Source organism: Ambystoma mexicanum, chromosome 8, assembly GCF_040938575.1.
Source record: "Ambystoma mexicanum isolate Mex_15411 chromosome 8, UKY_AmexF1_1, whole genome shotgun sequence".
NCBI lineage: Eukaryota > Metazoa > Chordata > Amphibia > Caudata > Ambystomatidae > Ambystoma > Ambystoma mexicanum.
Genome location: NC_090929.1, coordinates 1,098,003,175 through 1,098,021,725, shown reverse-complemented (window position 1 = coordinate 1,098,021,725; position 18,551 = coordinate 1,098,003,175). Strand labels below are relative to the sequence as shown.

The 18,551-nt window shown below is 45.0% G+C and overlaps 1 protein-coding gene across 1 annotated transcript in view; it reads left to right on the top strand.

The window, feature by feature from the left end:
- The window catches only part of LOC138472769 (rho guanine nucleotide exchange factor 19-like), a 111,725-nt gene that overhangs the window by 79,367 nt on the left and 13,807 nt on the right, over positions 1-18,551 (top strand). The window contains exons 9-11 of the mRNA XM_069611103.1: positions 9,528-9,685; positions 11,073-11,234; positions 11,377-11,452. Of these exons, the coding sequence (XP_069467204.1) occupies positions 9,528-9,685; positions 11,073-11,234; positions 11,377-11,452 (396 nt within the window). The remainder of the gene's footprint in view (positions 1-9,527; positions 9,686-11,072; positions 11,235-11,376; positions 11,453-18,551) is intronic.

The following is an 18,551-nucleotide window of genomic DNA, read 5'->3' as shown; positions in this document are numbered from 1 at the left end:
CATAGAGGTATTTGTGTCTTGGAGAGGTGGCTTTGAATAACCATGGTTCTAGTATGCACTGGACGGGGTAGTTTCCCTTCTGCTGCCTGCAGGCCTGTGAGAGCGGGGTCCTGCTCTTTCGTCCTCCTTGGCGTGTTGATGGTGGTTGGAGCAGCCCATCCATGTTGCTTGGCCATTTTATTTTTGATTTTCCCCCTGCGCCTCCTTGCTCCTGTGCCTCCATCCCCCATTGCTCCCTCCCCGTCGTCTTCTGCCTCACTCTTGCCCACCCCTCCCGTGATTGGTGCGTCCACCCAGGAAGTAGTCCTCTTACAGGGCAGCCTTGCCCGGGTAAGCCTTGCTCGGGCAGCCAATGAAGGGCTCAAGGCAAAGGGCAGCTCCACTGCCTGGCCCCTCCTCCCCCTGCCTGTACCGCATCAACAGGGTAAGGTGGTGGCGTGCAGCCAATTCTGTGCCCTGAGAGCCGCCTACAATATTACTGTAACCTGCTTTGGCCATTGCATTGAATCTTGCAGTGCTCTATAGTGCACCATTGTGTTGAACCCCACTGCTGCACCCCATATTTGACCACTGCCAATGTTTGTTTGCAAATATGAGTACTGCTAATGTTTGTAATCTAGATGCATCGGAGTACTGCCACATTTTTTTTAACCTAGATGCATAGACAAGTAATCCTCTGTTGCAACCTTGACTTGATATTAGTTGTAGCCACCGTTCTGAGGTTCTAGGGAGGCTTTAAAGTTAGCCACTGCCTGTTCATTTTAGCCGGATACCAAATACTGAACCCAAGTTAGAGACTTCAATGTTGGCCACTGCTGAATTACCCACAGGCCTAAGCTAGTGAGACTTCAAATTAGCCACTGCCTGTTTCCATCTAGCTTGATATCTGAAATAGATGCTGCATAAGTTAGCAAGACCTTCCAGTTAGCCACTGCCTATGAATTTTAGCTTGACATCTGAATTGGCCACATCGCCCTTAGCTAGCGATACTTTCTAGTTAGCCACTACCTGTTTACTTAGTTTGAAACCTGAATTCGACACTGCACAGCTAGCCAAACTTCAAGTAATCTACTGCCTGTTTATCTTAGCTGGTAATCTAGTAATGTATTGCAGTGGCGGTGTGCATTGATACATAGGTAAGGGACCTCGTCACAGCGAAAAGGTTACATTCTGGACCACACCACACTGTTCCCTCCTGATGCGCAGTTCTGACGTAAGGTTGGTTACATTTGGTAGCCTCCTAGTATTAGGCCGCCACAGGGAGGCTTTCTCCACTGTTAACCCAATACAAATACAGCCACTAAATCCCAGCAACTGAACTCCAATGCCACACGTCTGAAATACAAACGCCACAGAGAGGCTTTCACCAATGTGAAGCAGATGCCTACAAAATACCACACAAGGAAAGAGTGTCAGGAGAATAAAAGAATTCTAAGCCACTCTGCTATACAAAGTCAGGAGCCAGAACCTAAGAGTTGGAAATGGGAATGCAACCTAAACAGGAAATGACTAACCCAGGAGGGAATCTGGCCCCTGGAATATAGTGCTAATATACTACAATAGATAACATTCCCACTCTATCTTTTAAACGGAAGCTAGTACTTAAAGCCACTGTGAGACAGACACCACTGTATCCCATTGTATACTCCAGCAGAGGGTTCCATGACTTAAATGACTTAACCCAAATTTAAAGAACAGGCGGGCACCTGCCACTGGAAAACACTGCATACCTAAATCCCAGAACAATTGACAGACCACAAACATGACACTGTATAAGAAGGCCAGATACAAACACATAGTAAGGAAATCACACCCACATGCAACGGAAAACACTTACCAAAATTGCCAACACCCCACAAGCCCCTGCAGACACCACTCAGAATAAGAATACAGACAAAGACCAGAAAAAAAAATACAACTCGCTCTAATTCTCCATCTACAATCCTACCACAACGGAAAATAAACAACCAACACACAACCCACAAGCAAGGACCCAAGCAAACTCGGACCTTAAGATGCCAAACCACACTTTACAACACAGTAACTTGACAGACATCTTTGGAAAGACCCCCAACAAGAATCTGAGCTGAACTTCATTCCATAGCCATTCACACCTCAACTTTTATTTAGATTTTTGCCTATATCTGAAGAGGAATTGGCAAAAACTCAGTCAACTCAAGAGCATAAGCTGTAAAGGCGATACATGCTCTGCAATTATAATTAATGAATGCCTACCCACCCTAATACCAGCTCTCACAAAATTTGTCAATGCTTCATTTGAGTCGAAGGTAGTGCCTGCTAATCTGAAAAATGCATGGATCACACCTCTACTAAAAAAGTCTAATCTCTGCCCACTCACCCCGTCGAACTATAGGCCCATTACTAACACCACCTTTCTTTTGAAAATACTGGATCGGGTGGCATATAATCAGATCTCCACATTCCTGGAACAGAATCAAATTCTGCATAATTATCAATCAGGATTCCGCACCAATCATGGCACAAACAGCACTCCTAGCCCTTAAATCCCATTTTATTCAGGGCATGGATAAGGGTCAGATTGCCTTACTGATGATCCTGGATCTTTCGGCGGATTTTGACCTGGTGGACCATTCGATCTTGTCCACCAGGCTAAGAGAAAATGCGTTCTTCTCGGAAGAGGCCATCCTTTGGATATCATCCTTTCTAAAGGATAGGCCAATTAGAGTTACCAGTGAATTGGCAGAAGCAGATCCAATGTTATTGTTGTTCGGAGTTCCACAGGGAGCTTGCGTGCCACCATGTTTCTATAACATCTTCATGATCCCCTTCTTTCAGATGCTGGAGGAGGAAGGGATCATGTTTGCCAATTACGCGGATGACACGCAATGCATCCTACCTATCTCAGGAACCTACCAAAAGGACGTAGCTCTCATTAATGCAATATACCTAAAAATTCAAGATTGGATGGTATACAATGGCCTTGCCCTTAACAGTGCCAAAACTGAACTTCTGTTGGTGGGCTCGCCAAGTAAATTGGATAAATTAGGAGCAGAATATAAGAACATCAACCTGGACAATTGTGCTATCAAAATCTTGTCCAAAGTTAAGACACTGGGGGTATGCCTGGATAGACACCTAAATATGAAGGCTCAGGTGAACAGTCTTGTTTCATCAGCCTCATATTTCCTCAAACTTTTTCACCATCTCCGTCCATTTATTTCTGAAAAAAATTCAGAATCATTAGCTAGAGCCATCATTGGATCAAAATTAGATTATGGATGCAGTCTTTTGGTGGGTATCCCTCAGACCGAGATTCATCGTCTTCAGGTGATTTGAAATGGGGCTGTGAGAGTAGTTAAGGGCTTAAGTAAGAGAGATCATGTATCAGAGGCCAGAAGGAGCCTGCATTGGTTGCCGGTTAGAGAAAGAATTCAGTTTAGACTTCTGCTCATTACCCAGAAATGCATTGTAGGTCCAATGCCATCATATCTGAAGGAAGCCATAATTGTGAAGGACAAGGGAAGGTCACTGAGATCAAATTACTCTAATACACTCAGTGTACCCCGACATAAGACCAACAAAACAAGGCAGGGGTCTTTTGAAGTTGCAGCACCCATTGCTTGGAATGCCCTTCCAACCTCAATAAGAACGTTGGTCTCAACAGAGCTCTTTAAAAAGAAATTGAAAACATTGCTTTTCGCCTAAACCCGACCAAAGGGATAATGGACAGACAATAGTTTAGCTGTTTTTGTGGCCTGTTTTATGTTTGTATGTCTGCGCCCATTAACATAACATAACACATAACCAAAGACTGGAAAAAAGACTACACATACAAACAACCAAACACTACGAACCGGAACAAGGAAACCCATTAGTCCATTTAATCTCCCTCCTCAAACGAGAGACAAGAGGCCCTAACCACAAGATCAGCAAGCCACCTCATCCTAGAGAACCACAGGAAAAGAAAGCCCAACAAACACCACTGGAACGAAAGGCAAGAAAGGATAGGCAATGACAAGCCAAGAATAACGAACACACTAGACTCCAGCCTACTGAACGTAAGATCCATGGCCAAACGCAAAACAGATTTATGACCGAAGTGAGGACGGCACCAACACTTTTTCACAGAAACATGGCTATCGGACAGTTACAAAAGTGCCCATGAAGCCATACCAAACAACTTTGACCTAATACAGGGCAACAGAGAAAACGAGAGTAGGTGAAGTCACATTGGTGCACAATGACCACATCTACCCACGGCACGCAATCTAACCGAAATAGGAGACTGGGAATCTCTCCTAATCAAGCTGTGTCCAAGCCAACTTACTGTTCATCCTGATCCATAGAGACCGCCATCCTACAACCCACATTTTTCAACAAAACTCACTGAGTCTGTTGTCCACTGTTACATTTTTCTAATTATCCTGGGAGATTTCAACATCTCGTTCGAAAGAGAAAACGAAACCACAGCAAACTTTGGACATGCCTCTTCAAACAAATAGTGAATGGATGCAACTTTCTGCAGAGACAGACTCTCGTCCACCGGTGCCGGTCATATGGAGTGATCACCACTCTTACCGTCAAACTTCCAAACTGCATATTACCTGGAAACCCAATACTGCTCACTACCAACCAAAAACTGGAGGAGCCACAACCTTGAATCCCTAATTGAACTGATGGAATCCACCAAGCCAGACATTGCCCAGCTAAAAGGAATGACCCCTGACTTAGTGGGGAAGAAACTCCTGGATTACACGGGCCCTAGACCAAATGGCACCAGCAAATCCCTTCAAGCCACTTCAAAGAAATGGCAACAAGATGTTCATAGATCGGTGGAAGCTCCGAAAAACAAACCCAAATTGGAAAAACTGTGAAGAAACTCTTACAATCGGACAAAATACTGACAACTTGGAATGTACTAATCGGCAGTCCTTACAGCAAAAAAACCATGCTACGCCACTAGAATCCAAATCGCAACAAATGCGCAAAAAGAATAATTCAAAAACAAAAGTGGAAAAACCTGACCTCTGCAACAAAGGCATAATGTTACAATCAGCATCACTAACCACCTAAGAACAAAGATTGACAACATTTTTATACTATTCTCCTTAGTACTATCAAGAGTTGACTACGTGAACAGTACCTACCTTGGAATGCCAGAACATCTCTCAAAAAACAAACGCATCCAAAATACTGCAGCAAGGATACTCCGGAAACTAAACTGAAAACCAGCACTGAGAAGCCTACACTGGCTCCCAGTAAATAAAACACATTAACTTCAAAGCCCTCTGCAGCACGCACAAATTACTACATGGACTAGGAGCCAAATTCCTCTGAGCCAAATTCAACCGTTACCAACCAGGGAGTAACCTTTTAATCAAGCAACGACCTACAAAACGAAACACTATAAAAGAAATTTGGAGGAGCCGCATAAATCAGTCTATGGAACTTAATCCAAAGGAAATAAGAACGACAAAGATCACCTTACATTTAGGAAACATCTGAAAACCTGGCTATTGAACTCACAGTAACCAGAAGAAAAACCAGCACCTCCCACTCAGTCACTGCGGACCCTGGAAACAATACTAACCACCCATGCTCCTTGCTCCCCTCCAGCATACCTCACTACCCCTCGTAGCCCATATGGGTCAGCATTACATGCCAGCCTCACCACACACAGCACTCAACCCACACATCTGCCAAAGGAACAAATGCTGCAAACAAGACAATGGCCATTACCCCTCTGGACACAAATACCCCAATGAACACAATCCTATCATACTCAAAGCTGACGCGCACAGACGCCAGTTTCTCCTGGTTCTGCAAACACCAACAGAAGAGCACAACCTCCATATTTATTCCTTTTCCCTCACTAACCTACACTACCTACTTGCATACAGAGCCACATGAACACTTGGGGACCATGCAAATAATAACAGTCCATGGCAGAAGTCAACATATGTAAATTGGTTGCAGAGGTGTTGAGCACTTCGTTTTTGAAAATGTCTTTTAGGATAAATATTAGTTTCCTGTGTGAGTAGCTTGGTTGGTGTCCATATATTGTTTGAGGAAGCTGATAATGTTAGTTTGGGGAGGTTAATGGAAAGCCTGGTGAGTGACTTCCAGCATCTGTCTTATGTGCCCTTGATGACTTCAGTGTGGGTGCCCCCTGAACAATGTCTTGATGGGGCTGCTCTTTGGGTAAAATGCTTGAGGAGTCTTCCACTGAGGGAAACGTACAGAAAATAGCAGCACACGATGCGTACCTGGCAGCATACTCGCATTAGTTAAATTTGCTACCGGGGACCAAACCTAAAGGTATTAAATATATTGATTACCAGCAGACTGGAATTGCAGTAGGGGCACTTTGGCATTTAGTCCAATTGGCGATTGGGTGTGACCGGCCGGTTAAGCTGATATAAAGCAGGGCATATGCATTTTCTGTAATGTAAGGTGGTCCTGGATAGTAAAAATTCCTTTAGAAGTGTTTCAGTGATTTTGGAGAAGGTAGATGCTCGGATTAAGTTGTCGCAGGATATAAGTGTTCTCAGTTTGGGTAGGATGATCATACGTTGAGTGACTTGGGTGCCAAGGCCCAGAAGAGCCCTGTGGGCACCCAATGTGCTTGATTGCTAGCCAGTGGAGTGATCATAGAGCTTGTGTGTTATGTTCCATCCTCTCTCAATAACCTAGACCGTGTTCTGGATGTGATGAAATTTCATAGGAGATCCGGTATCCAAAGAGCTATGCTGTTGACCTTCTCAATTATTGCTAAAAACCTGCAATAGGATGAAGAGGGTCCTGATTCAATCATCTATCCACCGTATTGAGCTTAGGTGGTCGACACATGTCTTTACTACTATTAATTTGTGACTCCCATGTTTAGTCCGCTTCCCATCAAAATTCAAATATATTACTGCTTTTTGAAGTTTCCAGGCACGTTCCCATCTCTGGAGTCTACAGGATTGCGGTCTGTGGTGTGGAATGGCGTTGGATGGCAATCGTGATCTCTGGCCATGGTTTAGGGTGGATTTGCTACCAATTTTAGACTTCCAACATTTGGCAAGACATCCACTTTGGCACGTTTGGGCATGGCTACATTGCTAGCTTAATCGCAAAGTAATCGTCTCTCCTTGTAGCACAGTTGATCTCTTGTATTCATGCATAGGCACCCGTGTCTAGATTCCTTGTCGTAACTCTGTATCCAACCATTTAAAGACATACATAATTTTCAGTAGCTCCAACATGCGACTCCGCCTCAATTGTTCAATCGGTAAAAAATTGGGTCATGTGGGGCGTTCATTCACGTTTTAGGGATTTCAATACTTGTCTTTTTAGATAAAGCATCACCGAATGTATTTCTGGGGAGGTTTTAGCCTCATTTCAAAGTAAAGAGAATTTTTTGGGGCATGCTTAAAATAATTTAACTATATTCCCAAAAGCTGGCTAATCTCTCGACATGTCAGTTTGCCCAGTACACTGAAAGTTTCATTTCCGAAACACATTTTTCACCTATGCTGATGGCTCAGTTGGGTAGTGTAGAGGCTAAAGCAGTGTGAGTCCACCACTACGGGTTATTCCAAATGCACACAATAGTGGTTTGGAAAACCATCTTCTGCAGCCTTTGCTACTCCTATTTGTATCCTACAGGTGTGATCTATGAACCCACTGCACACAGCATAATCGCCATCCTTAGCAAAAACTAGTGCAGCGATGCCCCAACAGCTCTTTGCATGTCGAACTTTGTCCACTATGGCATGGAGCGATTTCAAGGCCTGTATGTTACCCTGCCACCGATGTTAGATGCATGGACTTGGTTTTTTACCAAACCTTTTCACGTGGTGTGCTACGTGCACGCAAGCGGTCAGCTAGAGGGTCAGTGTTCCACTGATGGAGACGGACTCTTATTTTCTTATTACATCCATGTTGGTGGTGGGAGGGAATGGGGGAGATGTTGGAGCAGAAAGATCCTCCCAGTTACCAATGTTGAATAAGTATCAAAATGGATTAGGAAAATAATTGTTGGCAAATGTCTGAAAGCTCTTAATCCGGCTGGAGCCTTCCACTGGTGATCGAGCTGTATTCAGAGACCAGGTGAATGGCAAGGAAGAGTCGGCAAATGGACCAAGGCACAATATGCACATTGGCACATTGGCCCATTGGCACGAGGCCTTTAAGGGAAAGGTTGCCCCAGAATCGAATGGAGCACTTGGGCCAAATCCGGACAGTGCTCGAAAATCTGAGCCCTGGAAGGTTCACCTCCAGCTTTGTAGCGGGTAGTGACCCACAACCATTGGCCGTAACGCAAAATGTGGGGCCCCCTGCAAGCCCTGCTGAGGGGGCCCCTTCACATCCACTACCCCGGTTGGCGTGTCCCTCATGCCCCCCCCCAACTGTAGTGGGTTGCAAGGGCCCCTGTTATGCCAGTGCTCACAACATGCCAAACACCTGGAACGTCTCTGGTTTTAAGTGGGTGCTATCTAGCTTGAGTGCATTCCAGGGAACACTGGAGTCCTTGGCACGGTTTTACACCAACTCTTGTGTTAAAAACACTGCTTAGCCTGGTACACCTGTAATCTAAGACCTTTGCTTTACATGCAAGGCTCGAGATTCTTTACACGTCAACTCTGCACCAACACCTGCCAAAGATGACTACTTCTCGATAGCCACCTCAATAGTGAAACCAAGGCGGCCTACATATCTGTTGCCACATTCTCAACTTAGTTGGAAGCCATGGTACCAACATTCAAGGGCAAGAATTGATGACTAAATGACTTAGTATTTTCGTTCATCCCGGATATCCACGTTTTTTTGGTTAGGATAGTGGTTTGGACTAGGTTGGCAAAGTCAGTAACTCTCACGTAGTGTGTGGCATAAGGTCTGTCGGGGTGTGGTTGGGGTGGGGGAAAACATTATGGGGTCCTTATCGGATTTGCCAGGAAGGTCTTTGTGATGGGTTTACTCTAGTCAGATTTGCTTTATTATAAAATGTAACACAATATTGAAATTGAGCCATGAATTTCTAGATGGTCCTTCAATTATTGCCAATGTTGCATAAAAGATATAAACCTTAACTCACCTTTCCAATTACCAACTAGGTTCCTGCTTTTTCTGCGGAGTGCCTGGGAAGGCCTCCTCACATCCTCCTGAGGGCAGACTCCCTTTCTCTTTGTAGTTGTGCCAGCCTTGCAGCTGACCACATATTTGGGAAACACAGCAGCGCTGTGCCAAGCCGCACGGGAGCAGTAGCTGCCTCTCTTTAGGATTACAGACTTCATCCATCCCAAATAAATTGTAATGATTTGATGTATTTTTTTGCAAACACTTTGAACCACAATCCTCTACATACCTTTTTTTGATTCTGGTTTTTGAGGGTGGTTTTTGCAGAATGGCTTTTTAGATTTTCCAAATCATTCAAGGTCAGAACTTATATTTGGGGCTTGAGAGCCAAGTGCTAGGATTTTGAAAGTTTCTAATGTTTGCCCTTTGCTGCAGGTGCAGGTTTCGTTGGTCCTGCTAATGCTGTTCTGTCTCTTTGCTTCTAGTCCATCCCGCTCATCTCTCGAGGACGCTGGCTGCTCCGGCAGGGAGCGCTCTCGCAGATCCTTTTGCAGGAGTCCAGTCTGGGACAGAGACCACGGCTCTCCACCCGGCCTGTTTACCTCCACCTCTTCTGCGACCTGCTTCTCTTGTCCAGGACTGAGTGAGTCTGTGCGCCTTCGGTCACCTTTGCTTAGTCTATTCAATGCCATGGGCACGTTGACCTCTCTGCATCCTGCTCTCCAACTACCGGTGCCACTGCAGGCACCTTAAAACTGTGGAAAGAAGGGGGTGGTCATGAAATGTGAGGGATCAGTGAGGTTACACCATTTATTTTTATGAAGTGATGCTTCCATGTAATGTCACAGCAAAAATGTCCCCTGACAAGTCACTGTTTTTTGCGAAGACATTACCTTGAAAATGCGGGGACATATGTAATGCCGCCAATGAATAGGGACATTATGTATGGTGACATTATTACCGAATACCAAAGTGACTGTAGCAACAGTTTATGAGCGAAAGAGCTTGGGCTGTCTGGTTGGTATCGGGTAATCATGTCTATATATATATCAGGAAAAGTTTATGGGGGCATTATATATGGTGACCATATATAGGGGGGCAGGGGTGTCCCCCACTCCCCTTGAATAAAAAACGGTTTTGGAGATTGCGGGGGTGCCCCCTGCATGTTCACTGTAACAATGTCCCTGCAAAAAACTATTTTTGGCGAGTTTTTTGACAGGCGACTATTTTGCAGGGACATTGCATGGAACCATCTGTGTCTGTAGTGGTCTACTCTTCTCAGTGGGTTAATGCATTTGCTCGAACTTATTCATTTGAGGTTAAATTGATAGATATATTGCACTTTCAAAAGTACAGAGATACTGGAATGGGCTGTTGTATTCAGCATGGACAGAGGTTCTGGAAGCAACAAAGCGCTTTACAATCATATGGGGGGGGGGGGGAGAGATGAGCTTAGTTGGGAGAGAAACTGTGTGGATGTAACAGGGGAGGGAGGGCAGCCGGGGAAGGGAACTGGGGATCAGATCATCCATTCCCAGGAAGGGAGTGGAGGTAATAAGGACCTAAATGTTAGGGAGGAGCCATTCTTTGAGGAGAAGGGTCTAAAGCACATTCCTGAACTGTAGAAGCAAGCATTATGTGCTATTTAACTAGTTCTGATGCTCATGGTAGCCACACAGAGGTCCGTTTTTGACCTGTCCTTTTTTGAGTTGACCACTTTAGACTCTGTCCTCCTGACCACTTAATGTGTGACACTTTTGGAATGTTATGATTTGAGGCGTTGCAAGTTCTCTGCCCTTCTGGATTGTTTGCTGCCTCCTTCTCCAAAAAGATGACCCAGTTTAGTCCAAGTTAAGTTCAGTTAAGTGCTGTTAGCGAGTGGCACTGAGACTGCATGTGCTATAATACAATTATCTCGCCTGGAGTGTGAATATCCATGCTAATTTTCTAGGGCACATTGTTATTAGTTTGCCTGTTTTCAGTACCTGGTGGCCATCCCTTCTAACCCAGTTCTGCTCCTGCCTCCTCAGGCATGACCTTTTCCTAGTGGAGGACTACGCCAACCCCAGCGATGTGAAAGCAGAGCACTTCAAAGCCAAGGCCCTGGGTCTGCCCAGCACTGCCTTCCTGCTGTGCCTTCTGCGGAACCACACCGGGTCCAACTGCAACCTCATCCTGGATGCTGCCAATGAGTGAGTGTGGGGGGGGGGGGGCGATATGTGGTTGAGGAGTGCGTATTAACAATGTGAACCTCTAGGGAAAGGGGGCTATTGATATGCTCTTAACACTCTGCAGCTTTCTCTTCTCTAATGTTCGTTTCTCTTCACCATGCAGAGATGCGAAGCAAGAATGGGTGTCGTTACTTTCAAGTCAGATGGGATCCAGAGCCCCCTCAATGGAAGCCGGAGCGGTGAGTACCTTGGGATTGCAATGGGGGCTACTAAGATGTTTCTACACATTCTTCTTAGTGTCGCACCCGAGGTTTCCCTGTGTTTTTAGGCCTCCATTCACCGCTGTCTCTTCCTGGTTGTTTCCTTATTGGCTTGATCTGAATGAAATTCAATGTGGACTCTTCAAGGATACAAGTGAGTGCTTGGTTTTATTTTTTCTTTCGTTTATCTGTTAACCTGGAAGTATTTGAGATGTTACTTTCGCAAGGAGTATAGCAGGAACATATCCTATTTCCAGCCTGAGCCGTGGGTAATGGCCATAATTCTTCTAGACGGTGTGCTTGGAAGGCTGCGTTTCGGGTTGCGGTTTGGAAGTAGACCTCGAGAGCAGATGTACTGCCAACACTGAACTGGTTGGTGTGGTCTGCATTCAGTGGCGCCCAAATCCAACCTCGTTGCAGTCTTAGTCATGAGTTCTTGCTCCCTCTTTTGCTTGCTCTCATCCTCTTTACTTTTGCCAGCCATAGCGTCCACAGTGTTGGATCAGAATCCGATTGCTTTGATTTAAATAAGGGGTCTCCACTTGGGAGGAAAAGGGGGAGTCGATGGCACCGCCCTATTCTGCTACACACAAGGACTCAAATACACAATCAGCAGCAGACCGCTTTGTAATCTTGTAAAATGTTTGGCAACTAGGAACAGTGTAAAACACAAACCCTCCTTTTTTTCCTAATGTCAAATTGTCTTTTGACCTTTGAAAGCCCTTCACTGACTCAAAGCACGCGCCCAGATCCCCTTTTCCCAAGCAAACTTTACTCCATTGACAGGCCCGTCCAAGTTCCATAAACTATGATTGTAAGGGATCGGAAAAAAACAAACTGCTGCAAAAAATCAGGCCTGTACAATAATGTACTCTCCCTGGAGTCTTTGGCTCCAGGCCCCTGAGCTTTAGGGCCATTGGCCAAGTTCTACATTGCATTGGTTTTGAATTTGGACTCTGGTGGAGGGAGTATTCCCTGCCACGCTAAAGCGGTTGGCGGGCAGCTCGGTTCTTTCACTGCTACAGACCAGGTTATGCAAGGGATCGTTTTTCTTCACTGCAGGAGCTGGGTCCTCTGCATATTGGCACCTCTACTACTTGCAGAAGGGTCACTTGCAAGTGACTGAATTGAGCGGGTACACCATGCCAAGGCTGTCTTAGACATCGCATTTGAGTGCATTGGTGATCTAGGTGCTACAAACAAAGTGCCAGGGCCCAAATATTTTCCAGCACTCCTGTGACGCTGCTCAACACAATCTCGCCATATCTGGTGTTACACTACAGCTCGCACCTGCTCTACAGCTCGCACCTGCTCATTGTGGTTGATGGATGCACTGACTATCACCACTTTGCACTTAAAGTGCGTCGGAGACTATGTGCCGGGGCGCAAAAATAGCTACCAGGGCTGAGCCCTGGCAAACACCCCCACAAATTAAGCACTGGCTACAACATCTCTATAAGGCTATTCATTTCAATGAGAGGTGGTCCGAGAAGGTCACTGGAGGTGTCCTGAGTGCCAACATCCCTCACGGTGGTCACACCAATCCAGTCTTCCTGTGCATGCACACGGATTTGTCATGATTCCTGCCCATCACTCATCCTGTCGCTCGCTTTGCTCCTCCCCTCCATTATAATGGAGAGCCTAACTAAATTGCCTTCTTGCTCACAGGCTTTCCCATACTTCCGAAGAGGGGTCCTCCACCGGTTCCTATTTAAGAAAGCCCTGCCCATGCAAATGCCAAAACCATTGACGTGGTCTATGGATAGAACGGTCCATGCAAAATGCTACTGTGAGCAGGCCACAACTCACTCCCTTCCTGCCTTGAGACTGGGCAGCGCCTGAGTGGCACCTTGTGACTGACACGAGTGGGCGTTTGCATAGCGAATTTAAAATAAATAAATTGGGGGATGTTGAATATACATAGGTTGGCTGGGCCCTAGTAGTCGGGCGCTCGTGTATTAAATGTAAAGACTATCGGTGGGACAGATGTGGCTTGTTTAAAGCCACAACCTGGCCTCAATTAGAGGAATGGACAAGCACGCCTTTTAAGGTACTCAGTTGGTCACAACCGTATTGGTAGCTGGTAATACATTTAAAGCTACAGCCTACTGTAAACTATTTCTGGGGTTGCATTCCACAACCGGGGCTGGAGATCAAGCTTACTCTGCTTCATGGCCTCTGTCCAAGTAGCCCTCTAGCCGTTTCCTGATCTTTTGTATTTGTTCTTAATATATTCTCCCTTTTCAAATGACGCCATTATCGAGGCCACTGTCGGAGTGTTCGTGTGAGGGATTACTGCTAAATCACCAGGTCTTTGTAATTATGACCCCTTTCTCAACCCTATCTAAGCGATCCTAATCCTCTTCCCAATATTGTCACCTTAAACCACTGGCACAAGCCCTCAACCTCAAATCCCTCAGCCTACTCTTTACTCCCTCAGCCACATTCCATTGGCTCCACCACAGCATCGTCCAATGAGTCCTATCCAATAGTCAATAAATTTGCCCTGCAACTAAACCCGGGCAGTGACATTAGGAACCCGGGTAAGCATGCCGGATAACCTCTTCAATGGAGAAAAACAGGAGATGACTACAGCCCGGAGTCCAACAGCCTCTAGGATAGCCATTTCTTGTATCACCTGTGGGACACACCCTTGCTGAAATGAAAGCACCCAACACCTGAGTAACCATTGGCTCACAACGGGGAATAACTCTATTCTTTGCTCTACAATAGAACTGCTTTATCGTAAAATGTGTATTTTTTTTTTTATAGCCTGCATAATACCGAAGAAGTTTCTAAGCATGGACCTGGGATTGGAACCTGTTGCTCTGCATCGTCTTGCTTCCAAGACGAGCACGTTGCCACAGCAATACTACCCAAGCCAACTGATTCCTCTTCTCCTCCCCCACATACCACCACACAGGCAATGTAAAGATTACAAAGACCTTTAATTTCAAACCACAGGGTTCGACCTAATCTTTGGCCTCGGTTGTGACAAAGTGACACACCTAGTTTCACGGCTACCCCACGGGGCTCAGACAGGTTGGTCAAGGACCTCCTGAAATACCCCTCCCAAGATACTGAGTCTGCTGTCTGTCATCAATACTGAACTATAGTGAATGAACAGCACTATCTGGGACCTAATTGGTTGCATCTCCACATTTACAGGGACGTGATTGGTTTTTACCACTCCATGGACTTGCTTCCATGTCCCATTAAAGGAATAGTGCGTTCAAAAAATGTTATTGTCCCGAGCGTTCGGGCATGTGAACTGTGATCAATCGTAAAAACATTTCCTATGCACCTTACCTTAGTTTTCCATACTTTTACACATGCAAAATCAACAAGCAGGGCGCGGCCATCTTCTGCTAATCTTATCCGTGGATCGATCGCCCTAAGCTCAAGTGTCCCTGTGGCACTTAAGATCACCCACCCCTGAAGCTGACATAACTATTCCTAGCGATATTCTCCACCTACTTTCATGATGTTAGTGGGCAGCGAAGCCAAACACGCCAAGTCATCACTTACGTCTCAACGTCAGTTGACGCAGAACCTGGAAATTCAATAATCCCATCCTCTCACAGCACAGCGCATCCCAAATTGGAATAGAAAACACAATTTTTAAATGAAAATCCTTTGCAATTTATGTTCTTTTATTTCACAAAAAACGCTCCGAGAACATCCACAGATTTCCATTTGACACCAATTTTTGAATGTCCTTGGGTTACAGCATCAAAACGTTATCATGAGGCACATTGTTCCTTTCGGGAGAAGATGTGCATTCGCTGCATCTTGATTCGCAAGGCTTCAGCTTCTTGCTAGACCACCGTAAACGATTACAGGTTGCACCTTGTAGCTGGTACCGCCAAAGTGCCTATCGGTTCCGGTCGATCGTCTCAACAGCGTAATCGACATCCATCCATTTAGGCGTATCTGCCATTGATGGTTGCAGAAACAATCACTCTGCATCTGGAAACAATGACATTCGCAGAAAGGAAGAATGTAGCTGCGTAGAAAACAGAATAAACATATATTTCAGTTGCCCTTCTTTTTCAAATTGATCAATTTACCCTTTCATTCTGCACCGGGTGAAACCTAATAACCAACACAAACCATGGAAACACACAGAAAACATCGTGGAAAGTTGGAGTCTACAATGTGCTTGAGAGATTAGCACTGTGGAGTATGTTTAGCTCCCAATCGGATGAGGAAGCTGACGGTGAAAACTTCGAACAACACAGACAGCATTATAACGGATGATTGGCAAATAACTTGTGGTTGGTGTAACCTGGGGGAACCCAGACGTGGAATCCATGATCACTGTGCTCAGAGGCACAGCTCCATCTCACTGAGGCACAACAAGGCTAAAACACATGTATGGGGCTGCTGTAGGTACTCTAGTTGAGAAGGGAATTGTCATAGCATTTCAGTGCTGGACTGCCCATGTGCCTGGCATAAAGGCAAAAATGCAAATCGATATTTCCCTTCTGTGAAAGGTACATTGAGCTAAAGGCGATGGCTACGGACACGCCGTCAAAAAAACCCATAAAAGGTTATCCTGCCAGATTATTTCTAGAGGTGCGCCTGCTACCCAATAATACAACGTTGATGGCACAAGATATGCCATGGGACAAAGTGGTTTAGATATCACCAGCCTGCATAGAGGTTGTGTTTGCGTGTCATCACAATATGCCCCAACCAACAACCCATAACAATGTAAGTAAGCAATACCGGTCAGAAAATGAAACTTTTAATCATTCGTCTATATATAAACTCGTCTTCAGTCAAACTTACATGATATTTGGTATTTCCATTCTCTCGGCGTAACGTAGAGTGTCCGCTTAGAACAGCGGTTTTCATAGAATGGAAATAAATGTTCCAATTTCAAGTTTAAAAAAAAAGTGAACCTTATAATTTTTCCGAGTATTCCACAACTTCCGTCCTTCAATCCATAGCAAATCCTCCCTTTCTTTCAAGGTCGAACAATTGAACCTTGTTTTGAGCGTGTATGCCTGGTAACTTTTGTGAAGGAAAGCCACAAATAAAAAACATACTGTACAAGACGCGTCGGTGTGAACTACCCACAAGCTACATCAAAGTGACCTTCACTCCATGGGAGCGATAAGCCCGCCGGCAGACCAACGTGACATTTGAAATGTGTTCGAAAAATAAACAAATTGTTTGCAGGCATCTACCCATGCCGCGCTATTGTGTACTTTTTTTTTTACACATCAATAGTGAGTGATTTCGTTTTTTTGGGAAAACAGTCACAGTTGGGGGTAAGTAAAACAGTAACGTGGAAACCCATTTTCAAATAGGCCCAATGACATCTTTCTACTATGCCCAAAAATCCATCTTTGTACAAATGCAATTCTCCCACCCCCAGTGCCTAGCTCAGCCAGCCCACCCCATGTCCTTGCCACGTCTGTGCGCTCCCTGTTCTCGAAGGAATGTGCTCTGCGAATAACGTGAGACACTGAAGAGTCATAAATCCAAGTGTCCATTCATCTCTACTGAACTTCCCGTGCATTAACAACCTACACTCTGCCAGGCCTGAGCCCACCAGCTCAGACCCCGCAGTTCCTTTCATGCTTATATACATCTGACCCTCCCGTGCCCTGATCAGTCTAGGACCCACAAGATCATTGCGAAAGCGTGAGGGGGCAAAACAGTTAAATGTATGGCATCCTAAAACAAAAAAGTTGAGAGGATACATTTGAAAAGACCATTTGGATGCTTTGGCCTCCTATGTGGAGCTTTAGACACCAAGCAACCACAGACATGCATGTTATCGTTCAAGATGTATATGAATGAATCATAAACCGGCTTAAATGAGCATTAAAATTTCTTCAGACATTTAATAGCTTTGAAAATAGTTTAATCACATTCCATTGTTCATGTATGAACACCACTGCAAATCATTTATACCGGGAAATCAACTGTTCAACGAGATCCGCTTTAGGTGGACAGGGCGCTTTTGCAATGTTTTGTGGCAATGTATGTGTCCTAGGAACATATGTGCTAATACCGCTAGTAAAGTCCGAGCTTGCATACCGTCTATGCCGAAATGCAACCTTTTGGGTCTGTAATTGAGGAACATATTGTAGAACCCCTCCACATCTCCAGTGTGACAGAATTCTGAGTGTCCCTTTAGTGCTCTTGGAAGAGTTTTATCAAACACGATCTCTCTAAAGCTTTGTGTGGAGGTGAAGATGGAACAAACCACTTTTTGCGTTCCTGCTTCTCCAGTAAAGATCCATGTTCACATTGGTGAAAATGTTGGTTTTCTGTCCATGAGTGAACGTTGGAACAGTGGTGCATTAATGAGCACCATTTTTCAAGTAGAATTTCCACAGACCCATCACCGGTTTTGGAGCTCCACCAAAGGTGGTTGCTTAAAGACTGAGAACACTAATGTTTTCCGAATCCTTTTTTTAACAGCAGCTGTAATTTTATTATTGACTGATTTGGTAACATGCCATACATGAAATTGATGACGAATGTTTGGAAACTACTCTTGCATGGCCTTGGCTATTGAAACATGTCCGTCAGTGGCTATGAGGGCTATTTCCATTCCCCTCGATTGAAGATGTCCCAGGGATTTTATGAAACCATGTTTCTCCCTGGACACAGGATTTACATTGGGACACCTGCACGATCTCCGAACTCTTGTTTTTTTTTTTTGTTATGTTTCCACGTCTTGAAAGTGGTATGTGCAGTACTTTGCTGATATTACGGGGCTGTCACACTGTCGCCTGCTAGCCTGAACTGTTTGCCTGAGAATGTGCCTTCAATTGACATTTGTTACATTTTCCAGGCTTAACTAATAGAGGAGAATAAGAATTCTTTGATATTTGTAGTACTGTTTTAGCAAGGAACTGACTCCCACAAATTGGCCGAAACTGGACAACTTACTAAAAGCCGAGCCACTTAAAAGTAAAGCTGCTGTAGATTTCCAGCTAACACTTTGCCCAGCATTGGTTGAGCGGACCATGAAAATGTCATGGAGGTGGACACAGCTGGCTTGGATTTTCAGGTTAGTGCCTTGTAATACACGACACATGCACCAGTGGCTGCC